Source organism: Ciona robusta, chromosome 5, assembly GCF_009617815.1.
Source record: "Ciona robusta chromosome 5, ASM961781v2".
NCBI lineage: Eukaryota > Metazoa > Chordata > Ascidiacea > Phlebobranchia > Cionidae > Ciona > Ciona robusta.
In genome coordinates, this window is record NC_143239.1 from 301,567 (window position 1) to 327,784 (window position 26,218).

The following is a 26,218-nucleotide window of genomic DNA, read 5'->3' on the forward strand; positions in this document are numbered from 1 at the left end:
AGTTCTGAAGCCATTCAAAACATTCCTGCTGTTACCTATCCAGACGCTGCAGTGATCATGCAGTTCTTCTTTACCTGTATGTTTTTTTGGTTGTGTGATTGTATCATATATAAGCGCGTTGTGATTTGTAGTGACCATGGGAGAATAATACGAGATGAAATAAAAGAGATTCGAGAGTGAAGTAACGTAAGTTCGTTGAGTGCTGTCTAGGTTACGTGTTGTTTAGAATAAGAAGAATGCATCAGTCCCACGTAAAAATGTGACACCTGGCAACAACCATTTGAAAAAAGAGAAGACAAACTTATTTAAAAATGGTTTAGTGACACAACACCGACACTTAAGCTGCTGTATTACCTCAATACCCGGATGCACTTTGCATGGCTTCGTATATCCCACACTTTAATATAGCACAATGAAACGCTGTAGACAAGACCATTGATGGGGCAGTGTTTTACTATCTGTTATGTTTGAAAGAATATGGTATTAAACAAAATATTAAAAAAACAAAAGAGATTAATAAATGAACATAACCAACACAGAAAATTAAACTCTGAAATGTAGAAATTCTAAATCCATGGATAATTTGGCAATATATTAATATAGGAATACAATCATGATGAACAAACACCTGGGATTTAATTTTGGAAACTGTCAAGTTTATGATAATAATCACTTTTTTATAAAGGGGGACTAACAGTAATATGAATGTCCCAGTTACACCGCTATTACTTTGCTAATGTAAATATTAGTACAATCAGCTAAAGGATAATATTGGGAAATTTATGCAAAGACTAACATACATCATTATTATTCGTGCGTACCTTATAATTCAATTTATGTTCTGTATGATAATTTTATATGTGCCCATTCATTAGAGCTGTGCTACCTTATAAATGTTCCCTAATTTGAAGTACAAGTGAAGTACTACCAAATTCAATAAACCCCCCAAAAGAGAGTTTTCATATTTTACCAATGAAACTTAGTTCACCAATAAGAGAAACATTCATTCTATTCCTCAACAGATGCTAAAAAAGCGGGACTTACATTGACATTGTTGGGGTGGCCTTCCAAAGACATAATTTCTTGTCCAGTAACCAAATTCCAAACTTTAACTGTTCTGTCTATATGACAACACCAATAAATAAAGTTAAAGAAATAAAATAAGTGATAAATTATAAACAAAGTGAATTACCTTTTGAACCAGAGAAAAGCAAATGATCAGTGGCATGAATGCACAGGACAGCTTTATGGTGACCTTTGGCTACTTGAACACAATCCAATAGTGAAGATCGAACAGATGACGTTTTGCTTGAAATTGGGGTCATATGACCTCTGTAACCATCAAAGTTTTTATCAAAAAGTCAGCAAGGGCTGAAAAATTAAATTACATGCAAATCAACTTACAAGGTGAAACATTGTCTTCTCCTAGCACTACTGTTATAACATATGTATCTCTAAAACTTTTCAAAAACAAACCATATTAAGTTTGCATAACATGGATCAGAAGCCCACACAATAACTAAATCAATATTTTACATAAAAACTGCAAAACATGATTGAATCTCAAAATGTACAGGAGAATTTTTACTAAATGACCACACAACATACTTCACAAGTCACAACACAAAGCACTAATACAAATTTTGTTTTTAAAAAAAAAAATTTTAGGTCTAAAATAAGATTAAAGTTTAAAATAAAATTTAAATAATGCATAGTTTACTTGGCAGTCATGGGTGAAGAAAGTGTGTATTTTGATAATCGCATGAAAACATTGGTTGGAATTGATGATTTAGATGATGGTTCTGGAGTTTTAGGTGCAGAGTTCGATCTTGGCAGTTGAGTAGATGCAATTCTAAAATTAAAATACATTTAAGTTTAATTTAAAATTACATTTAATCCATAATTTCATGATGAAAAATGTATTAGTTACTGAACAAATGGAACCTGTCTTTTAAAGCAGTTGTTTCAAGAGGAATGTTTTTTATTTCTTCCAACTTTGACAGCTGTAAATTAATAATGGCGAGGTTAAACACACACAAGTTATTATAAAGTCAAGAAAAGAATATACAGTCAAAAGTTAACCCCACTTAATGAAACTACTTGTTTAATCACCGTTTGCTAAATCAAACTTTTTAAATCGGGCTTCCATTTCACCCACAATAGGTTTATTAGTTAAGGTGACACCGTCAACAGTTGATGTTTACAAAAAACCTTATGTTTGTGAAACAACAAACCACTTACATCACTTGAGATCATGTTAACTTCATCTTCATCATCGCATGGAATTAATGTCAATGTTTCATCCAAGCATTCTTGTGTTTTAATGTTGGAATCGTTTATCTCACATTTTACAGCTTGTTCTTTAAACTGAATACCTCCATGTAACAACTCCTGTAAAACAAACACATTTTTATTAATAAATGTTTAGGTGAAACACAAAAATCTAATCAATAAATAATAATTTTGCACATACCGAATTAAGTAATATTTTTTAAATTCTTAAATTAAAAAAAAAGTTGAGCAGTACTTTAAAAAAGACAATACTTTATACCCAAAAAAATCAGACTTAAGACTTGGTTGCTACCTGTGGAGTCGCAGTTCTTCTTCTGGCTTTTAATTCTTTTGTTTCAGTGATTTCTGTTTCATCTTGCTCAATATGCGGAATTGGAGCCAACAAAGCTGTTGGTTTATTTAAAATTGACTTATTCTCATCCAATTTATCTGGAGATGAATCTCTTGAGCTAGAGCTACTTCCACTGTATGTACCTGCCAATCATTAAGCATCAAATAACAAAACTTTGATGGCTTCTTTAAAATATGCAAAAACAAAATATGGAACAAATGAAAACAAAACAACAGTTGTAAGAAGCGAACGGATGACTTATTGTATAAAATATGTGTCCAAGAATACCTTATACACAACAAATCTTGTTTTAAATACATTTCCACCAGTTTAAGTTACTCTATCTTTAAAAATATTGTTCTGCTATTAATAACTGTGTGTTCATAGTTTTTATTGATAAAGAAGTTAGCCTTACTAAATTTTATGCTTTAACCACAAAAGTAGAGAAATTAAAAAAACAGTTTTATTAACCCTTGGGGATAAGACATATTTTAACAAATTTTGCATTTTTGATAGACTCTCACATTTTGCTCTTTAGTGACACAGGTGTTTGTGGCAGCAAAAACAATCAATTAGACTTTTGTTCTTTGGTTCTTTGGAAAAATTGCTACAGGATTGTATTTTAATTATTTCGTGATTCAATTTTTTTGTATTTATGCTTAATTTGTTTTTTAGATGAAAATGGATAGGGAATCCAGTACAGGTTGATTCCTGGTTAGTTTACTACCTAACTAAATTGATTGTTTGAATTTTGACAAAATTTTTAACAAACTTTAAAAAACGAATTACTGGGAATATAAAGGTAGAAACAACATGTTGAAGCAAAAGGAAATACTTGTGACATAGCCCTTTTTAACCAAAACTGCATTTTTACCCAGACACTTAGACCTAGACAGGAAAGCAGAGCAGCATAGAGATCAAATAAATATTGGACAGAATGACAGTAAAACCTTGAGTTTGGGGCAGCATGTGAACCATCTGCTTAAAAATCCTTTTGGTTTTTAAATCAAGTTAAATGCTATGATGCCTTTTTCAAACATTATATTGGCAAATAACCCTTCTTCTTTCAAAAAAAACAACTGTAAGAACTTTTACCAACCATAAAAAAATATGAACATTTTTATGAACACCTGTTTCAAAATTGGTGTTTGGATTACTCGTCCCTTAAGGGTTACTATTTAAGAAACTATGCTGTTCTTAGTGGCAATATAATTTTACACCAATTTTAGGATTTAATATATTATGTTTTCAGTAGAATGTCACCAAAATTTGTATTACCTCTTATAAATTCAGTCAAACATTCAGAGATATTGCAATTTAAATACGGCTTTTCTTCCAAAACATATCGCATGAGTTCATGAGCTTGTTTGGCTGATTGTTCACTTTCTTGCAAACGAGTTTCCATTTCCTCTAACTGAAGTTTAAACAAAATAAAAAAAAGTTTTTAACAAGAAAACAGAACTTTAACAAATAGGAATGTTAGCATTATAAAGTAATTCAAAAACAAAATGCGTAAATGTGCATGTATTATTCTGAAATTGTAAACTAAGAAATTTCATGAAAACGTTTATTTTTGTAAATTTGGAAATAACTAGACGTTTTAGGCGCTATGATTTATATAATCTTGTTCAGTTAAAGTAGTGCATCGAATGCTTTTATTGGTTAAACATCTTTACACGTTTTCAAATTTCTGCTAATGATAAATATGCGGTTTTGATACAGAACATTTATTTTGAATTTTTGAATTATATGTGGATATGTGAGGGTTGAAAACTGAGATGTGTGGAAATGAGTCTCCATAATAACAACTACTCAACAAAACAGAATCCATGAGGACACGCGTCCAATATTGTATCTTTGTGCGGAGGAATATAAAGAATTATAATAATGGTGACATACTCAGATACTCAACACGTTGTTTATTTAGTTTACTTATCTTGGGTTAGTTACCAGGTTCTTAGTTAGTGATTATTATTATCTGTACTTTCAATTTCAATTATTAATTTAATTGAGAAAAAACTTCTCACCCTTGATCTGCATTCAACAATCAATGATGAATTGGTCAATGTCAAAGACACAAAACTTTCAACAAAGAAGCGAGCTTCATTTAAGGAACAATTTTGAATAATTTGCGACAATAAACTATCACTAGTCATTGCTTCTTCAACCTGAATTAAACAATATAGAAATTTTAATTTCTTTGGGACAACATATATCTACAGACCTGCATGATCTCCAGTTGACAGTTCTGAATTTGCTCATTTACATAAACAATGTTTTCTTGCATTGCATCTTGTTCATCACACAGTGCTCGACGTACAGATGGTTTCTATAAAGTAGAAATTAATTTAATGAAGTTCACTGTGGAATATTACGGTTGTTATTCTACTGCAAAGTGTTCTCTGGTGGCCAGATCGCAATACAGGGATGCTATTCAAGAGATCCCATCTCCACTTTTCAATATTTAACAACAAAACTCTTAACAGCTAACAGCAAATACCTTTAGTCTTTTGTTTGGGTTATTTTTGCCAGCGTTGAATATCCTGAGGTTAACAGGTTAATCAAATCTAGGTAATTTAATTGACTTTTGAGAATATTCAAAGTATCTTTACAAGAAAGCCATAAAAGTTGAGCACGATACGCAACTACATGGTACCAACCTCTCCACAAACAGTAGCACTTGTTCGCTTTCTTTGAATTTTTTCAATATTTTTCCGAAGACGTTCTCGTTCTTTTAATAAATGTTCCATCTGCTTCTCAATTCTTGAAATAGTTTCCTTTTGCAAAATCATTTCGTTCATCTACAAAAGCACCCAAAAAAAAACAGTTTTAAGTATTAACATTAAAAAATGTGAAAAAAATGTATTGCACTACCTTGTCCTGTATTGATTTCCATTTCCTTTGCACAACTTGAGGTAGAACAAGCTCACCCTTCGCTTGAACATCTAATATCTAAAAATAAAACAAGTAAATAAAAGCTTTCATTATTGTAATACATTAAAGTTAAACTGAGTAGACATTGTTGCTTTATATTAAACAAAGCAAACAGGGGACTCTTGTTTGATGAAGTAGAATAGTGTAGGCTGTTGTTTGTATTTCTGTTGCTTAGTTTGTATATGCAGTCTGTGTGTTGCACACCAAGCAAGTTGCATTGAAAATAAAAACTGCCGCATAGGACAAAATGCTTGCCAAACCTTGACTATTAGCTTATACATATTTTACGAAGTAGAAAGTGTGTGACTTAGCTACAGTATTCTAAAACAATATATACTTTTACCCAACAACAGCTGCAAACTAAGGCAGTTGGAGGCAAATATCTTAGTTATGGTGTGTATCAAATTGGAGAATTATTACTTTTCTAATTTATATAAAATTAGAAATTTAAAAGTGGCATCATTTTTCTGTATTACCAAATAGAACACTTGCACAGTAAAAAAGATAAATAAGAATTACCTCAACTGCATGAGACGACGATGACGGTTCAACAACATATGTCGAGTTGAGATTTCCTAAAATGAAAATATGAACTCAGTTTATGCAACAATTTTACAAAAGTATGACAAAACTTGTTATAATTATTGCTAATTAGTAATAGTTTTCAGCACATTCATTTAAGTTGTAATCTCATTAATTACATTGCTGATTATTGTAATTTTAAGACCAACATTATTTTAAGCAAACCAGAATTTTTTGCATTATTTAACCGAAACAGTAACAATTAAAGAACTATATAATAAACAAACATTACGAGGAAGTGCAGTATGAAATTATCTTAAAAATCATATTTTTTATTTAAAATCATATGAACTTTATGATTTGGTCATAACAAATCTTTCAATATTAAATACTTCCGAAGGAATAGAGATATAAAAGTATAATGTATTGCAAACTTGATCAATATATAAAACCTTTTTAAATTTATTAAGTTTAGTTAGGTTAGTAACTTGTGGGCTGTAATTGTTACAATAAAACCAACAATAAACACAAATTCAATATCCAAAAACATGGAAAGTCTTAAAATCATCTTTGATGAACGGTCTAAAACTACAGGAACTGCTTATTTTATTCGCTTTGAACAACATACTATAGTTTTCAAGGCTAAAACAGGTATGTGATGACTAAAACAAACATGCTCGTGTAAACTGGGATTGCCCTTTTACAATTATTTACTGATTAGTTTCGCGCGAAAATGGCAAAAACCTGAGGAACAAACTTTGGGTAACACTTTATAATAATAAAACATGCCCACAAACTTTAGCAAAAAAATTCAAAAACATTTTAAAACGGTGATATATATTTTCTTGCTAAAAAGGACAGAAAAATGCTTGTTCTTTCAAATGAGACCAAACTTAGGAATAGGGATCATACAGCATCACATTTGGGTCATTCATTGTACATAACTTTTTACTTTATTCTTTGTTTGTAATATTTTAAACTGTAAACATAACACTTTTATAATCTTTATTTAACAACTTATCGGAAAACTAGAATAACCTCAGATTATAAACATACAGATGGCAGTTTTACCATCAAAGCTGTTACTTGTGAAGTTGTTAAAACTTAAATCACAGTTTATTATTTCACTTATAGCAATTTTAGACGAACCTTGGTTTTGTTTTTTTAAGGAAACCTTTTTTTTGACCATTTTTCCTGATATCGGTCGTATTTGCCTCCTTAGTGTGACCACTTCCTCTTGCTTCCTTTTCATCATTAAATCTTTCTGATGGTTTTTTAACTCCAATGTTCGAACCTCTTTCTGCAAAACAGAACTTTGTAAATTCTGATTATTTACCGTTTTCTCTCCTATATTAGTACTAACGTTTACTCATGTACATTGAAAGTGTTATCAAAACGTTGGAAAGCGAAATCTAATAGCTTAAATGTTGATATGGGTAAAATTTACCACAATAATTAAAGTGATATATACACCATAAGCTGAGGTATCCAGCAATGGAAAATAACTTAATACACTGGTAAAAGGTCAAACAAACATTAGAATCCACATTATGCAAAGATAAATCATAATATATTTAGTGATAAACAAATAGGAGTCCAGACCACGCTCATACAAGTTGGTTTTAATTGAAAATGTACACTCTGTACTTTAATGTAACAAAATTTTAGTTTGGAGAAAAAACGTTTTAAGAATTAGAATAAATCATTGTTGCGCCAACCTCGAGCATTATGACGTAAGTTACGAAAAAATCTGTCCAAATTGATCAGCTTATTATTGCTTTGCTGGCGGAAAATTTATTTATAATCATCCACTAATTCAGCAAGTAATATTAGGAAAGATCCTGACCCATTACCAATAAGTAATAAAGCTGACTTTCACCAAGTACTGTGGAATGAGTGAAAGAGAACACCAATATCTATTACTAGGTATCTACCATGGAAATGAAGTCGAGTTGAGCAATTCAAAAATACAAATTCGTGGAAAACAGTTTATAGCATTTATTAAAAAAAAAAACATTCAATAAGTTTGGTGATTAAAGTGTTACTTTAATATTTATTCACACAGTATCACAAACAACACAGCAGTGGGTATTATTACTTGTACGGCTATGAGAATAGCTGGAAAAGGAAAACAGAAAAGTTCTTTAATTATGCACGGCCAATAGTATTAGTGAACAATATTATATTGACAGCTCAACAACATTTGCAAGACTATTTTTATCATTTGGTTTTAAACAGTTTTATTTATACAAAATGTTATTTATGCAAGTTTGCAAGAATAATTTTGTTTCAAATCAAGCACATTTTACATTACTAGAAATACACATTAAATTGTTTTTAATGAACACAACCCCTATCAATTAATGGGACTGTTTTTTCTAAGTTACTAAATTCTTCTGCAGTTTTCAAATAATTGCTGCTTACTTGATCAAAACAAATTGTAAACATATGATAGTAAAATCATCTGAAGTAAAATGTGAACTACAAATATGAGATGACCAGCATTTCAATAGGGCCATTTTTACAAATAAGCTCCATTATTCTTTATATTAATAGTATTTTTAGAATCATTTTATGTTAACCCTTGTTTTTGCAATTATAAACAAAGCAGTACAGTACCAATCAGACATGATTTAGCTTTATGGTAAACTTCTACCTAACTTTAAATTCAAATATAAATATATTGTTTGTAAAACAAAGACAAATACAAATCTGAAACCTGGAAGGTTATAAAAACTAATAACATATCTAGGGATGCACATTACAGAATTTCGAATCCATGAGATTCGAATCCTTTTGTATTCGAATCTAATTACGGGATTCGGTATTCTGTTTAATGACGTCATCACACGTCATCTCATATACTATATTAACAATTTTTGAAACTTATTAATTTTGAAAAAAAAAAATTTGTGTTTGAGGGACTTTCGAGGTAAACGTTTCGTAACGTCTTTTCATAGACTGCTATACGTTTCATGACGCAAAAACTACCCAATAGTACAATTTTTAATAATTTTACAGCTCATGATCCAACAAGGCTGCTATGAAAGAGTCAATAAACTGACTTTTGTGGGTAAAATGATTTTTTCCTATAAATATAAAAAGATTCGAAATTCTAGATTCGGAATTCTAGATTCGAAATAAAGTATTCTAGGATATCCTAGAATACCTAATTATTCTGTAATGTGCATCCCTAAACATATCTAGCTTAATAGGCTATTCTGTGGTTTGCTTGTGATCTCTAGGATGTAACTACATATAAACTTGCGCTGACACTATTAAAGTATTGTTATTACATTAAAATTTGACTTTTTGTCCATTAAAAACTGCAACAATGACCTATAAACAAATGATGGTCCGGGTTTTTCCCCGTAAATAAAATATTGCAGTGGGTATAAACCATCAACTACGTACTTTACATTAGTTTGTCCAAACCTACTTGTTGCGTGCTTTTGAAATATCTTATCTTTATGTAATCAAGGAACTTATATGCTTGTATGTCAATTGCCACAAATCACAATGCTTTGTGTCATGATTTAAAATGGTCGATGTTATACAATGAAAATCATAAAGGCCACTTATGCATGTAATCACATAGCATTCAATGTTATGATTCCTTATAATTGGTAGTTATATACTAAATATCTTAAAACAACAAATATATTTTCATTCCAGCTTACAGTTTTCTTCTGAAATTCCCGTTTTAACTTCAAGATTTCTTTCATTCGTCGTGAATCATGTTCCTTATTTCTTTTATCATCGGATTTCATCTGATGAAGTAATCTAATCTGCAATTCACATCAGTTTTTATTTGCAACATGTCACAATAAAACTTATAGTTAAAATGCTGAATAGCTTGAAGCTAAAACCTCCTTAAATCTTTTTTTTAAATAAAATGTAGAATTATTTTGGATGAGTTTGAATTTCAAAAAGCACAAGTTTAATACTACAAGGTTTGGTCAGCAATCAGCATATCTGTAAAAAAAAATTGGTAAAGCCACCAAAAGTATTGGATAAAAATCATGTCAAAGGTAAGAATCTTTTATGGAAGTTTCATGGGTTGAAATTTTTATCCTTTCATCAACAACAAAAATTATTTCTTTCAACAGAAGAATGAATGTGCATACCTTATTATCTATCACAGATTTTAATAAATTATATACATGTCTTTATTTTGTAAGATAATTTAACTAGAATATGAGAATGAAAATCACCTACACAAAAAGCAACAGTTAAAGAACAACTTAGACACATGGTTGGAAAGAAAAACAAAACATGCAATAAGCGAAACATGATAATTTAGCTATCAAGATATGAAATGTTTCAACAAAGTTTTCACTCATCATTAATGTGTGTTCTCAGCTTACACTCTATTTTCCTGTCCACAGAATTTTGAAACACATTTTGCCCACTCCCCTTATATTGGCAAACATTTTGTAATCATAATTTTTCAATTTTTACTAAATGTAGCAAAAACATTTTACAGGACAATTATAGTCTAAATTGTTACATTCATGTGATCGTACAATTTATCTTCCAAAACTGTGTGGAGAGTAACAAGGGCAGATGGTTGCACACTTTTGTTAGGGGTGAGGTAGTTAGTGGGAAAACACATAACATACTTTTACTCAGGATCAGCTACTTAAAAAAGCAGCTTCTATCAGTTTGAAGAAAAAGTGCAGACATGTCCCATGTACCGAAGTACATAATACATGGAAATCCTTGATGCAAATATATAATATTGGATTAGCAGTTCTACTTCGCTTATTTTAAAAACCTTTACATCTGGCATTGTAAGTAACGAAGACCATCATAAAGTTAGCGGGAACTCTGCACTTATGATGAATGCCACACAAGAACACATTGGCTTACCTCCAAAAAGTATCGCTATTACAAACTAAATGAATCACAGTGTTAAAAGATCGCAACTTTTTATCAAATAAAAAATTATTTATAATTTTAGAAGAAGTTTAACTTAATCAAAACAAAATGTCTGCATTTTCTAATTTAATTATCAAATGGAAACAATGGCCCACCAGTATATATGCTATTTAATACTCAATATAAACTAAAACATAAAAAACTGCAAACCTTTGTTGCTTTCATTGATTCAAGATCCTTTCTAAGTTGTTTAAGTTGATTCGCTTTTTTTGATTGTTCGCGAACCAACTTGTTATGATGTTTCTGCTCTTCCTATGATAATTTAACAAGTAATATAAAAGTGTAAATGGCTAGGTTTACTTCAATCAAAATAATAAAACATATGAAGGAACTTTGATGCAACAATGAAAGCTATCGGCACAAACTGTAATGTTGGTACATCCACTATTTTTCCCTATGCGTATTTTGTAAATCTGTACAAATTTATGCTACCTCATGGGATATAAACTATGTCTAAACATTAAGAATTTGCACGCTAGAAATTGTGTAGATCTCATAACCAAAGTACAAGTTTCGGTATATACAAAAGTATACAAAACAGACCTGTAACTTTAACAAGTTCTTTTTCAGTTGGTCTAATTGCTTCTGGTATTGCTGACGAATGCTGTTTTCTCGTTCCTTGTCAGCACTTGAATGAGAACCTTTGGATACAAAACATATATTATAATTTTAGATATTTAGGATTGTTGGTCTTTGCATTAGTTCTCCAATTATCTGGTTTAACTTAAAAAATATTTTTAAGATCATTGCTAAATAAGCAGCATAAATGGGTAGAGCAACATCTTTCATTCATCCAAGGACAAAACATGTTAAATGTTGATTGCAGGCAGGTAAACTAGATGTTCAGAAAAATGATATAGTAGGGTGAGGGAAGATGGGACACCTTTTCATTCTATTTTCTCGTCACATTCGGTAGCAAACAAAGAAAATTTAAATAATCATAGAACTGTATCCTCCCGACTCCCATATACCGTTGTTAATTGTTTAAAACACGATCTAAATATTTGGGTATAATGTGCTAAAGGTGTCCCATCTTCACCTACCCCACTATATGTACACTGAAACAACTATAAAATCTCAATGAACAATGTACAATGAATTGAGGTTTTACTCAAATAGTTGCATGTGATTTTGTTAAACACTACAATACAAATCATTTGCAGCAAGAGATTGTTTTACCTAGGGTTTCCAAAACTTTGTCTCTTTCCATTTCTGTGGCTTTTATTTGGTCTGATAAGAGTTTTAACTTTTCCATGTACTGTTTATCCATTGCAGCCATTCTTTTTTGCATGCTCTCCACTTTATTAACAAGCTCCTGCTTCAAATCAATTTCCTGTGTAATGTTTTCGATTTCTTCATGAATAGTAACTAAAACAAAAGACATAGTTAGATAGTAAAACCTGAAAAGTATATTTTTAAAGTTTAAACCATCTGTAAAATGATGCAACCGGCCATGTTTACAATAGCTGTTAGACCATGTCCAGCAGCAGTAGTATACAGGAACCATAAGAGTTTTTGTTACAACAGAACAAAAAATACTTTACTAAACCTTTAATAACAAAGATAAAAATAAGAGAAGATCTGTAATGTTGTTTCTTAAATTTAACAATGTTATTTTGGTATTGACTGATATATATATTTATTTCTATTAAAAAACATAATTTAAATCCAAATATTTCGGTTTGTTTAAAGCCCTGTTTAATATAGCGAATAATCAAATTAAAAGTGGAACTGTGGCATTAATAACATTGAAACTTTACACCATTCAGTGTTACCTTCATCTGCTTCATCCATTGAGTTGATTCCATCATTAGATGCATTGGATGAGACCTCAGAATCATTATCCAATATTTCACTTGAACCATCATCAGTACAACCACTCTGTGATTAATTTAAGTTTAAATACATAATTTCTCTAAATCTATTTAGGTTCACAGTACACCGCAAACTTTTTTTTAGAATTTTGCGTAACATAGTAGAGATAGGCTGAATTGAATCCAGATCCAAATATTTAGTGTTGTTTGATGAATTTTTATACCAATTGAATCCAAACAAGCGTGGTCGATATCTGAATACTATCTTTAGCACACGAATTTGCAAACACACACAACTAAATGAGCTAAAACAGTAAATTGCTGAACGCCTAAATAAAAAAATCTTGATTTATAACCAACAATTACGCGGGTTTCACATTACAGTTTATTATGAAACCCAATTCAAACAAATTTCTTTTGTTAGGAATTAACCTTAAAAAAATTAAAAGAAAGTAACCAATCGCAGCACTTGGGAACTACTAAGGCAGAATTATTGGGGTAATGGGCCAAGTCTGGCCTAAATCCCAGGTCCTGACGGACCTCACCCATACAGAATAGAAAAAGGCAGAATTATAAATTGATTTGGTTTAAAAATTGTTTACATGAATTCTACATTCTGCAATTTGCAAAACTGGTCATCTCATGGGGAGTCTTTCATCATGAACCACGTGTTTGTGTGATTTTGATTAGTGGCTTCTTAAGACTAAAACCGAACGTGCTCTCGTGCGCCTTGTTAATGACAAGACATCTAGACGCCAATAAAATGTTTTAATCCTCACATTGCACCGTTTCAAGGTACATTTGTAACATCTGCTGTATACTGTTGGCGTCGCTATGTATGTTTGCATACGTCAGACATCAGGCTGTGCTGGTAATTCCCAATAATGAAATAAACAGCCAAATTACATCATTGTTACACTTGCTTATGCTAGTATTGTTCTATTTTGTCAAGCAAAAAAAAAAAATAGTTGGAATTTAGATGATTTACTTTACTAAGGCATATATTCAGTTTGCAAATGTTCAGCAAATTTATTACTGCACTGGTTATACAAGCTCGTCTGTTATCACCACAGTGAATCAGGTTAAATGATGTCTTAGACCAAAGATATTCATAGTTTGGATCTCAGCCCATTGCTACAAGTTTACAACATAGGTTTTTATTCTCAACTAGTGATAGTTTAATAACATACCAAGTTTAATAAGATACCATGCCCCACAAATACTTTTTGCAAAAGTTTGTAAACATTCGTGCACTTACTTACCATGGCATTATTTTCTCGTTCTGAGTTTGAATGTACTGCAATGTGAGGTCTAAGAAAAGAAGATAATTTGTTCCACGCAACATACTTAAGATACCTATTGTAAATATAAAAAAGCTGTTCCGCTTAAAAATGGAAATGTTTTTAATTTTTATGCAAGTATACCCCAATAAAAGCAGCTTGAATATTGTCAGACATCAATTGAAAACAAGAATAGTTTTAGTTTTACATCATGCCTTGCACTCTTGCAGTAATGTTAGACACATTTGTAATATAACTTACTGTTTTTGGATCAATATTTTATTCTTTTTATGTTCTAGTTCACCAATATTTAGCTTTGCAAGTTCAAGCAAACTTTCATCATTAGTGTCTGAAGTAAATATATTGATTAAAACATGTACAAAATAAGAGGACACATAACAACATAATGTTCAAGAAAAGAAATATAAAATTATACTTTGAGGTAGTGGTGTCGAAAATCTTGGTTGAGAATCAAATGTTTTTTTTAACCGTGAGCACATTAGTTCACTTTCTAAGTACTTTGTCCTAAAAAGAAATGCACGAGATTAAATATCCAGTGCACTTAATGTTGTTCAAATGATGTCAGGAAACATTAGAAAACAATAATGGCATATTGGTATGCATAACATTATTGAGATATATATAGACTAGGTCTTGATGAATTTTATTATCAAGGGGTATAGCAGTCAACTTAGTCTACACAGTTTACCGTATTTCTTCTATCTCTTTAATATAGGAAGAAATCATTGAAATTTCACTTTCATTTGTTCCATCAAAACCAGCAGTCGCTAATTGTGAGGACAAGTCAATAATTCTATCTTTCAACGTCTCAATTGTTTCCTACCAGAAGATAAATTATGTTTAAAGGATCGAAGCTGAACATTTTTAATGTTTATGCACGATGTGTATGAAATCCAACACACTGCATGTATTCATTTAAACTGAACGAACTTTATTTATAACTTTATAAATAGTTCTATGTCTGGAAGATTTTTGATTCAATTTAACCCATAACAAGAGTAAATGTTAAAAGTTTTTTTCATTGATTTTCATTGCTGAGCTTGGTGCACTTGCATTAAAACGAGGATTTTAGTTTCATCACAGAATAAACTTTAAACGATAATAACCGTTAAAGAGTAAATTAGGGCGATTATATTAAAATATGCCAATTAAGGTGTAAAACGGGGTGTTTTAGATAAAAAAAGTGATAATATTTGACTTAACCAAATCTGTTGCAGCTTTCGTGCACATATTCGCACTCTTTATGTTTATTGCAGGAAAACACATTAGGTTTTCTTTGTAAATAAAGTTTCTCTACAACTGCAAGAGTATGACATTGCCCCAACCTCATCCCTCTTATTATTAGAGCACGACCGATTATCGGTTAGCCGATATATCAGCCGCATTTTGGGTATTTACCGATTATCGGCAAGGGCAAAAAACGGCCGATATTATCGGCGCTTAGTAACCAGACGGCCAGCAACGTGCGTAGGCAAGAATTAATACAGAGCGATAGCTTGTTCATAAACGTAAACTCACTCGTATACCTAATTCAACTCGTTCGTAACAATGTAACGTATTAAACTAGGTCAAAGCGTCTGATCACGTGTCCACCATGTTAATCAGGCGCGTGTAACGTCGTGGTTACTTTAGGTCACTTACGCGTCTTTACGCATCAACGTGATACACAAATAAACTGCATTAGCTGATAAATATAGTGTTTGTTTAATGGAAGAGAGGTAAAATTTATTTGAAAAAATTACAAATTAACCAATTAAGTAATTACAAGTTCACTAATAACTAATTAATAATAATTAAGCCTTCTAGTTGATTTTTATTAGCTATATCAGATTTTTCCGTTTTAATCAGTCAAGTTTTTTAGGTGCATTAAAATATCGGTATCGGTGTGAAAAAAGCAATATCGGTCGGGCTCTACTTATTATATAAGTCTAGAAAATTTGTACATTTATGCAAGTCTGCACTGCATGATATGCATTCACAGGTCATCTTTCTAAATAAAGGCGTAATTTCTGCACTCATTTATTAGAATTGTGCTTTGTTGTTACTCAAGGCACAAATTCAAATTATAACTACTTACCTGCATTGCTTTCATTCTCATTCTGTAATTATTATTCTCTTTTTGTAGCAGATTATTTTCTTGAAACATGTCGTTATATGTTTCCACACCCTCACTATCTATGATCTTCTTTCCCTAAAAAAGGTTACAATTTAAAAAATATTTCAGTTGTTTTAAATTGAAAAGTTACAGTTTTGTATTCAGTTAGTTCAAGCTGTAAAGTCGCAATATGCTGTCGAAGAATTTTGATTTGTTTGCTGTCATTATCTTGATTTGCAACAACTTTGTTCTTGATATTTTTAGCTCTGTTTGCGTATTTGAGCGTGTTCAATGTCTCCATGAAATCTCGATCAGAAGGACTGATACACGCCACCATAAGTGTACGACTGCAACAAATAAAACAATAGTTAGTATAAAGACAGACATTACCATTTCATAAAACTAAAAAAAAGATAAAAGTATAGCCTATAGGCTACATATTTTATTATTATTTTTTGTTAAAGACAGTGACCTGTGGCTTACTTAAGCAACAGAGGTCTAAACCAACTGTTTAAAAAAATCCAACAAATCATGTCATACTTTATACAATGCCAATCACTTTCATGTTGTAAAAGTGTTCAAGGTTGAATATACCAAACACTAGCATGGTGAAATGAGCGTACCTGTTACCACCAAGGGAATCCTGCAGTAACCTTGTCAACTTAGAGTCTCGGTAAGGTACATGTGAACCTTTCTTTGTCACATCACCAAGGGCACTTATTACATTTCCGAGAGCAAGCTGTTACAAATATATTTGAGACATCTATATATAAAGCATGATAAATATAACTACATTTTATGTATCTCAAATTGAGACCGGGCTTAATAGCTTTTATTGTAAACATTATAGTGATTATACATTTCCATTTTATTACCGCCTTTTATTAAAAACTGATGTAATGCCTAATTGACTCTTAAAGGGGCATACCATCGAAAAATCAAAACTGTGCATTGATAGTTATTCTCAAATGTAATCTGAAGGTACCACCAAAGTTTCACACACAAGATAAAAAGTGATTATATATAGTTTATACAGAAAACATTAATTTATATGGGAACATAATTTGCTTTTTAAAGTAAGCAACACATATATTTTCTCAGAATATTAAGTTTAGCAAAAAATGGGTAATTTCGTCATAATTGTCAAATATACAACAGTTCTGGTGCTATAAGTACAGGTTTTAAAACAAAATTCCTTTCAGGAAATAATAAATAGTAATGACTAATGGGTGTATTCTTATTCCTAAGCAGTATATATATATATATATATATATATAGTAAGCGATCACAAAGTAAACTTCTAAGGCAGACTTACCAAACCACAGTTTATAGATATTCCTTCTTTAGCACGATCACCAGTTGCTTTGGTTCTTTTCAATCTTTCTGAACCAGCAAGATCAATAAATGTAAACTTTGCTGATAGAGATTCGAAAACCATATTTCTCCTGTTGCCAATAAACAATATGCTTTAACATATATTTGGTGTTTTAAGAGAAAATTACAGATACAAAAAAAAACAATTCATATAATCAACCGAATCATGTACAACGTCATCAGAACCGGTGCCGACCGGCGGTAGGTAAAAACCACATAAAGTAATGCGGGAAAATACTTTATTATTATTATTGAATATTGTAATTAGGCGTTAACATTCGTCTCCTAATAGCTCGCATATTTATAATCCAAAACTACAGGAATGATAAATCGTTGGGACTCCCAACTTGGAAGAAAAGCAAAATGGTGATGAACGAGTGTGGATTAGATAAATTTAATTTCACTAGCCAAAAGTTAAAGCATAACCACTGGGGCTTCAATCATCGACCGTAATCGCGAATGGTTTATAAAATACGTAAATCGTTTGTGTTTGTTTACTTCATTATGAAACAATTTATAGACGATGTGCCAAATTCCAGGTTAGGCATTTGCCTGACCACGTTAGGCGCCTATGCCATGCGTATATCTATGCGTATACGCGTCTATATTGTCTGTAAAAAAGTTTGTTTTCATCAGCACGCACAATTCGGCCAAAACCGAATCTTTGTCATAATTGCTGATTCGACCGAATAAATTTAGCAACCGAAACTTCGGTACATCACTAAATTTGATTGCAACATTTGGAAATTATCAACTTCACTAACATTGCCTTGGTCGTTATTTTCGTTAGAATTCCATGTTATTGCAACAGTTTTGGTTGCACCAAGGCAGAAAAGTAATCCTATTTTTTTTAAACTAATTTACGATAATTTAATATTACTCAGTACTCACTCATTATTTGTGTCCTGTTGTAATATTGTACCATCTTCATCTTGCTTGTTTTCGATTGTCTAAAAACATAAAGAACAACTAAGAAGATTGTAGAAGCATTTGTTTTATTTGAAAAAACATAGTACTACTACAGTACCATTGTGCAAATTCCCATACATTACCATATAAAATATTGAAAAATATATTAAAACTCTTAATGTAGAAGTGAATAAGTTATACTTTTGCTCTTGTTTGATTCACTTTAACTGTGAAAATAGCATGAGAGCGAGAGCTTTGGGAGTTCATTTGTGTGGAAGCAGTTCTTCTACTTAAAACACCAGTGTGCAAACATTTTAATGTCTGAAAAGAACAATAATATAATTACAAAATCAAATTAAAGGATAGTCTACTTCAGTGCTCTTCAACCAGTGTATACACCCTAGGGTGTATCACAAACATCCTGCATCACCGGGAATTGCGAAAATTGGAATTGGTTTTACGTTAAAGCAATCAGGGGTGCATGACTTCGTCCCAACAACTTTGAAAAGGTTGAAGAGCACTGTTCTACTTGACCTACAAACCTCGTCAGCACTTGAAACAATATGACTTGATATTCCAGCAATGCATATACTACCATTTGTATCTTCATGAATACGTAGTGTTGAACGACCCTAGAGGAAAAGTGATTTCTATTGACACATTGACAAAGCTTAACATAAAATCGGTATATGTACATTATCAAGATTGTTTGACCATTCACAAGGCAAAACATATATGTATATATATAACATCATATTTACCCGAACAAGAGACTCGCCACTTGTGTCAAACAAATCAATAATATCTTCGTTATACAGTTCGATGAATGTGGCGGTAACACAAAACTCAGGAGCTGGTAAAGTTTCCTCTGTTGCTTGTTGTTTACTAGGTAGCAAAGGATAAAATCAATAAAATGTTTATAACATTTAAAAGCTAAACATAAAATATATAAATTTATTGGACCAGCTGTATTGATCATGAAATCAGCCCCTGAAGCAAAGCAAAGTTAAAATTTAAGGAAGTTTGTGACTAAATCTCTTAATGGTATTCTATATGGATAAGATATCGTAAGGCATGCATGGTGACATGGTCAATGTGATATAGCTGATCTCCGCTATTTCCTCGATACCCAGGCAGGCCAGGCTCAATGGTATATGATGGCAGACTCCAGAGTTTAGGCTATATAAATAAAAAAAATATATATATAATTAATTTACAGTCATGCTTTAACAATGAAAAACAAATAAATTCCAATAATAAACTAAGTTGTTTTACATTTTATTCAGCTCCACCTGCCACAGTGCAAACTACAGAATCTATTAATTAATTTAACTGATAGTGTTGGATTTTTGCCAGAAGAGAGTTGAAGGTAAAGCAAACAACATTGAGCAAGATTTAAAAAAAGTCTGTTTGAACAAACGTTTTATTTGGTAAATTTTGTTATAACAATAAAAAGTAATAAACATATTAAAATTGTTTGCAGTGTTATAAAGAAATACCGTTGCTTAATCCCATCGAACAAATGATCCATTGCCCTTGGAATAATTCCTGTGTCTTCAGGTGACGATGTTACATCGAATCCCGTTCCCATTGTATATGTTTTGCCCGACCCTGTCTGAGACAAAACTCCTATGATTGTTCTAATAATACATCATAGACAGCCTTCTTTGATAATTTGTGCCTTGTTTAACAACAATTCGATTATCTGTTTGTGTTAAAACAACTTTATGTTATGAAAATATCATATAAAACTGTTTGTTTCATGAATAAATCAAATAAATTTTAAATATAAAATTGTCATCAACATTTCATTTAGAAGTAAAGGGTTAGGGCAATGGAAATTCCCGAAAATAAATCCTTTACGAAACAAGATTGGCAATACAAATTTAAAAGGTCAATTAATACCTCGTAAAAAAATGAAAATCTTATTCTTAATAAGCATTGCGATTACAATAACACAAATATTCAACATGTCAATCTGTACTGTGTCAAAATCAACCTTGGGTGTGTATAAAGACAAAACCTAAGAAACGTTTAAGATACTTTGAGAAAACAAGTACTCAGCGTGGTTTAAGTTACTGATTCCAGTATTTAACCAATATGCAGCACTTTATTAGTTTGTTGTCAAAAATTAAACAAACTAAAAAACTGAGTGAGATACGTTAGAACAACAAGTATTACTTCGTGCACTACTAAGTGGAATTTATTTAATTCCCTTTAAATACTCCAAAATTTGCTACATCCTCATCAAAAAAATACTGCATATCATAATAAATGAAAAAATAAATATTAAATACTACCTGACCATACGCAATTACAGTTGCATTGTAACCGTCAAAACAACCTTCAACAAGCTGTTTAATGCAAGATTGATAAACTGCATCTTGTTGCACGCCTTGATCAAACACGTAATCAAATGTAAACCCTTTGTCTTTTCCCAAAGTCACCTGGTAATAAAACAAACAAGTTGTTAAATTTGTTTTTATTGAACAATGGTGGCAGCAAAACAGACAAAAGTTTAGCACAATCTGAAGGTGCTTGGTAATACACGTACAGCAGTGTGCAAAATGATTACTTTCAGGTGCATACAATTGTTTAAACTCAGTCTGCAAAACAAAGTCTCACATACACCTGTCACATTTTGCAGACCAGCTGCAAGGGTGAGGGCAACTGAATAATAGCGTGAATGGAACTTTCTTTATCATAGTCGTAAAACGATTGCGTTATAAGATGGGTGTTCTATTTCATACACATCATGCTAGTTTACAGTTTACCACATATGTAATTATACTGGTGTATGTTTTTTTAAGTATGGCTGATAATTTCGACAACCAATTAGTGACCACTGGTTTGATGCAGTTGCCATTAAGTGCCTTGCCCAAGGACACATATCGTAGATGAGGAGAACCTTAAACCCATTATCTCTTGGGTAGAGGCAGGCGCGCTTACGAACTGTGCAGTGCTACATCGCTGAATGACAGTGATGATCTTTGTATTTAAACACCCATTTGGTAACAACAAATATCCTGACCTGTGGCTCTCCTGGGGTAACTTGGGTGCACAGCAAACATCCTTCAATCTTTTCTTTTGATAGTTGTGGTCTTATCCTAAATTATATTAAAATCAGGATTATTATCATTTCGTAAAATATCTGTTTTAATCTTCAAATTTCTATGACACCATTTTTCACAAAAAGATTAGACAACATTTATTTCCTCATACCCGAATATCCCCATTTGTATGTTCATCATCTAACCGCTACAATATGAAGGTTGCCATTATATTCATTTTTGCTGTGTTCTTACTTTTAACTGGCGGAGCATGACGGCCCCAGTTAACGCTAAAACTATATTTAAACAACGGTAGTGATAAGTAAAAATAAACCAGCGCATGTATATGATTGAGATTCGATCAAATCAGTGGCGCAACCAGCGCGTTCAAAAGGGGGCTGTCATATTTACGTCTAGTCCACGTTTATCTCTGACGCGATAAAACACTCCCTTTATTGGTTGTGCACACGAATATATATTCTATTTTACGCGGTAAATTAAAACTAACACTACATTATTAAAAAGACGTATCTAAATTAATATAAACAGAGGAAACATTGTTGCAGATTTACGCACGTTAATGTAACGATTATTTACGTCAGAATACCTTTGATAAACCATTACGATTGTTCCATCACAAACGAGATTGTTGGTAAACAATCGTGTTTTATTTGCTCCCATACGATCTGTAGTTTTTGTATGATTTCTGTTTCTGATGATTAGTTTAAATCAGTGCTTCCCAAACTATGGTATGCGAAGGCCTCCCAGGTGGTACGCGAGCACCTTATTAAGTTCACACCAAACGATCGCAAATGATCTTTTAGTGATTGTCGTGAGCATTATTTTAATCCACATAAATTACGTAGAGCGTGACATTCCATGCTATATTCCCTACACCGGTGTTCCTAACTTTTTAAACCTAGGCGTTGCTTTACGCGTGTACAGAATATTTTTGCAAGCCTATCTTTACTTATGCGCATGAAAAGGCAAATATTCAACCTGTTTTCAAGCACCTGCAGGCTAAATAATCAAGGGGACAATCGCTAATATGACGCAAATAATCAACGTGTGAACTGCTATTATGACGTAATCAATTCCCAGGTCAAACAATCGCTATTATGACGCGATGAATCCACGTGTGAATCCCTACTGTTTCGTAATAATTATGCTGCTTGGCTGAGGAAAACATCGTAAATATACAGCAGTGCTACTTCTGGAACATATTTAGGTTGTTTATTACCGCGCCTGTTGCCCTGTTTAATAGGCAAATTACTTTTATTTTCAACTTTGAGAAAGGCAGTGCCAAGTTCATGCCCGCGGAAAAAATAGGTGTGCGTGCGGTTTTTAATTTCACTATTTAAAATGAGTTGTTCACGAGCCTTTAGTAGTTTAGTATGTAGGTGGTTTGAGAACGCTGCTTGAACCAAAAAGTGGTACGCGAGTAGATAAAGTTTGGTAACCACTGATTTAAATGCTGATAAACCGCGATTATTATGCATTTTAACTGGTGCAAATATAAGTGCGAGGAGCGACGCTATCAGTAAATTGGAACCAACACAAATTGTAATATATTATTATAAAGTATCGCCCCGGCAGAGCTTGGACAAAGGCCAAAAAACATCGTTTGATGACACCGCACGAGAACCAGAGTTTTATTACGTCACTTTTCACGAGAATAAATTCACAACGATTGCTTCGTTTGTTAAGTGTTGAATGTATGCTACCACATGCGTCTTCCTTTATTTCCTACGCCGGCGCAGAGCGTAAAAATGTGACGCTCATACACGATGTTTCGATCTCGTGGTTGGTTGTGCAGTTAGCACATTCCTCCAGATTGTTATATTATGAAACGTCATAATTAATAGTTACGTTACAATAGGACAAGTGACGTAACAATTGAACGAAAAGTTATTCCAATTTTAAGCGAACGAATGTAATATTAAATGCAACGCGCGTGTGTGTGCGTCTTAGCTGTTTCTGGCTGCGTGCGTGTCTGCGGAAAAGGGGGCTGTCATGACAGCAAAACAGCCCCCCTGGTTGCGCCCCTGGATCAAATGTATCTAAAACCCAATGGTCCCTAGTTTATCAACAGTTTACTGGAAGGAGATATGGCAGTACAAACATTAAAGCTTTCTTTTGTTAATTAGAAAACCTTCTTGCGCAAATAGGGGCGAAAACAGAACAGATAGATTTACATAGGACTATGCGAAGAAGTGGGTACACTTTTCCCGCTAGGTGGTGATAGTAATTCGAACAGCGGTAAGCGTGCGGTCTTCGGATCCTATTGCTTGTTATTTACCGGTTGGGTTTGAATCCTGCACATGATTGGTAGCTTGTTTACCCTCTAAAGGCAAGGAATTTAAGGCAAGGAGGGGTATATTTACCCGAGCTTAAGAAACGCTGGTATGGTCCCATGTGATAAACTTAATGGCATCCCAATACTAATATCATCCCCGCATATGATTTATATAATTCAAAAAAGCACTTTTAGAGGTTTTTTACTGCTTCCAAAATTTAAATTGCAAGCGCTAGCCTGCTACCTACACAGAAAAAAATGACTTTTTAGGTGGAACTTTAACAGCACCAGTGAAGAGTCTTCTGTTAAGTTAAAGATTAGGTTGGTGGAAAGGGTAATACTGCCGCTGGTGACCAGTGAAAATTTTGGTCTCAAAATGTCCCTTACGTCTCCCTGATACTCGCTGTATAATTTTTTTAAAAAAAAATCGGGTGTTCGTGTCAAAAATTAACTTTGAAAATGCGCAAAAACAGGCTGCGTCATCGTAATTCGCCTGACTTTCGTAAGGTTAACGATATATTACTTCACAATAGCGAATGTTACGTCACAGTAGTGACATGTTACGAACGTTACAGCACGTTATAATCTTGTTTTCGTACTGTTTTCAGCTAGGGAAAACCCCAAGCCCCAACCCTAACCCCTACTTTTAACCCACAACCCCTAATTCCCCCAAAAATTTAACAAATCACGTAATCTGTAACGTAGAAATCAAACGTGGTAATTCGCATTTTATGACGTCATAATCTAACCTTTGTTTAACCCATGACGGCTCGTGTGGAAAATATGGTGACGCAGCACGATTTCGAGCATTTTCAAAGTTAATTTTCCAACGAACGCCCGAGTTTTTTCAAAAAAAAATTATACAGCGGGTATCAGGGAAACGTTAGGAACATTTTGAGACCAAAAATTTCACTGGTCACCAGCGGCAGTATTACCGGTGTAAAGTATTGGAGGTTGCAGGTTGGTGGTTTACTGGTTTTAAGTTGGGCAGGGGATTATAGTTATACAATATAGTGATTGCTGGTTGGTTGTTACGCAAAAATGTGGGAGAAGGACAGTTTACTGGCACCACATAATCTACAATCAACGATACATTACCTTAAAGCAACTTGAACACTTGTCCCAATTCCATCCATCCAGACAGGCGTTGTTGCATGCGGCATATGTTAATTATCCATACAAAAATCATTTGACATTTCTGGCCGATTATTATAACAACAGTGTACAAACTCTGAACCCATCTAAACACTACTTAATTTATAAAAAAGTAAAGTATATATCAAGTCACCCAGTCATTACCCATAGAAATCATATATCAGTAGTTATAAAATATCGAAGTCAACAGATTTCTATGAGCTTTGTAAAATATAAAACAAGCGAGCAAAGCTCTAATGTGTTAGCACGTAAGCTGTTTCAATAAATGAATAAATGTAAGTTCCTTTAACCTTGAGCGGCTGGAAAACGGCAGTCGTTATAATACGGGTGTACTGTTTCATACACCTCGTGCTTGCTTACGAGTTACCATGTATGTCAGTTTGTAGTTGATTATTTTTTTGAAGTTTATAATTTTTTTATGTATGGCTGATATAGGACAACCCATTAGTGGGTTGGAACATTTGCATTGTTTGAAAGATATGAGTATTGTCTAAACATCAATTAATAAATATATTGTATCCTACAGATGTATATGAACTTGTAACAACATAAAATTGATATTAACTATTGATAAAATTTACATTTTTGCTACAAATTGAGGATTGCTACACTGCTTTTGGAACAAGCCACTTCTCATAAATTATCTCCAAGAACAAACGACTGAATTTTAAATATATGTTCCATATATTACCTTGTTAATATATTAATATGTTATATTTGAATAACCAGCAAATCTTTCAAAGTTTGGCACTGAAAACATACAAAATTGCAATGCCTGGGAGGATAGGACTCTCAATTAAAATATATTTACAGTAGCAGTATTCCGCAATTTGTAGTTAACCTAACGAGTTAACCGGTGGTGCTAGTTTCTCTGCTTCGTAAACTTTATATACATAACTTAAAAGCGATTCTTTATGTTGTTTTCATCTTAAACCAAAGTCATATTAACCCGCACCTATTTTCCTGATGTTTATATCTAAGTTTTTTTTATAAAACTAAAACTAGTTTTGTGAGACAAAATCCAACTGTACGAAATATTCAAGATTATTTTATGAATTTATGAAACTTGTTTAATGGTTCGCACTCGTAAACTACAAAATTTAATCGACTTTAATGTTATTTAGCAAGCATTAAAAATTAGTTAGCACCTTACCATTTTGCATTTTTACCCGTTCAAAATATACTGTTTCTATTTTACTTACTT

At 32.4% G+C, this 26,218-nt stretch overlaps 1 protein-coding gene across 3 annotated transcripts in view; it reads right to left on the bottom strand.

Moving 5' to 3' along the window:
- The window catches only part of LOC149735246 (kinesin-like protein KIF21A), a 29,169-nt gene extending 4,023 nt beyond the window's left edge, over positions 1 to 25,146 (bottom strand). The window contains exons 1-35 of one of the 3 annotated variants that reach the window (XM_089878846.1): positions 24,958 to 25,145; positions 21,545 to 21,620; positions 20,814 to 20,960; positions 20,013 to 20,128; positions 19,275 to 19,398; positions 19,056 to 19,145; positions 18,715 to 18,834; positions 18,496 to 18,554; positions 17,546 to 17,675; positions 16,854 to 16,969; positions 16,382 to 16,577; positions 16,213 to 16,326; positions 14,824 to 14,954; positions 14,551 to 14,639; positions 14,376 to 14,463; positions 14,097 to 14,145; positions 12,796 to 12,901; positions 12,200 to 12,388; positions 11,564 to 11,661; positions 11,171 to 11,272; positions 9,760 to 9,867; positions 7,229 to 7,379; positions 6,077 to 6,132; positions 5,498 to 5,575; positions 5,284 to 5,424; positions 4,848 to 4,952; positions 4,651 to 4,791; positions 3,902 to 4,037; positions 2,585 to 2,766; positions 2,242 to 2,391; positions 1,945 to 2,003; positions 1,721 to 1,852; positions 1,193 to 1,332; positions 1,045 to 1,121; positions 355 to 458 (exon numbers count right to left, since the gene is read on the bottom strand). In XM_089878846.1, coding sequence (XP_089734972.1) covers positions 355 to 458; positions 1,045 to 1,121; positions 1,193 to 1,332; positions 1,721 to 1,852; positions 1,945 to 2,003; positions 2,242 to 2,391; positions 2,585 to 2,766; positions 3,902 to 4,037; positions 4,651 to 4,791; positions 4,848 to 4,952; positions 5,284 to 5,424; positions 5,498 to 5,575; positions 6,077 to 6,132; positions 7,229 to 7,379; positions 9,760 to 9,867; positions 11,171 to 11,272; positions 11,564 to 11,661; positions 12,200 to 12,388; positions 12,796 to 12,901; positions 14,097 to 14,145; positions 14,376 to 14,463; positions 14,551 to 14,639; positions 14,824 to 14,954; positions 16,213 to 16,326; positions 16,382 to 16,577; positions 16,854 to 16,969; positions 17,546 to 17,675; positions 18,496 to 18,554; positions 18,715 to 18,834; positions 19,056 to 19,145; positions 19,275 to 19,398; positions 20,013 to 20,128; positions 20,814 to 20,960; positions 21,545 to 21,620; positions 24,958 to 25,022 — 3,965 coding nt within the window. In that variant the 5' untranslated portion in view covers positions 25,023 to 25,145. Of the gene's footprint in view, positions 1 to 354; positions 459 to 1,044; positions 1,122 to 1,192; positions 1,333 to 1,720; positions 1,853 to 1,930; positions 2,004 to 2,241; positions 2,392 to 2,584; positions 2,767 to 3,901; positions 4,038 to 4,650; positions 4,792 to 4,847; positions 4,953 to 5,283; positions 5,425 to 5,497; positions 5,576 to 6,076; positions 6,133 to 7,228; positions 7,380 to 9,759; positions 9,868 to 11,170; positions 11,273 to 11,563; positions 11,662 to 12,199; positions 12,389 to 12,795; positions 12,902 to 14,096; positions 14,146 to 14,375; positions 14,464 to 14,550; positions 14,640 to 14,823; positions 14,955 to 16,212; positions 16,327 to 16,381; positions 16,578 to 16,853; positions 16,970 to 17,545; positions 17,676 to 18,495; positions 18,555 to 18,714; positions 18,835 to 19,055; positions 19,146 to 19,274; positions 19,399 to 20,012; positions 20,129 to 20,813; positions 20,961 to 21,544; positions 21,621 to 24,957 lie in introns of those variants that run through there. The other 2 variants (XM_089878847.1, XM_089878848.1) reach the window with 2 other exon arrangements.
- Positions 25,147 to 26,218: the final 1,072 nt, after the last annotated feature.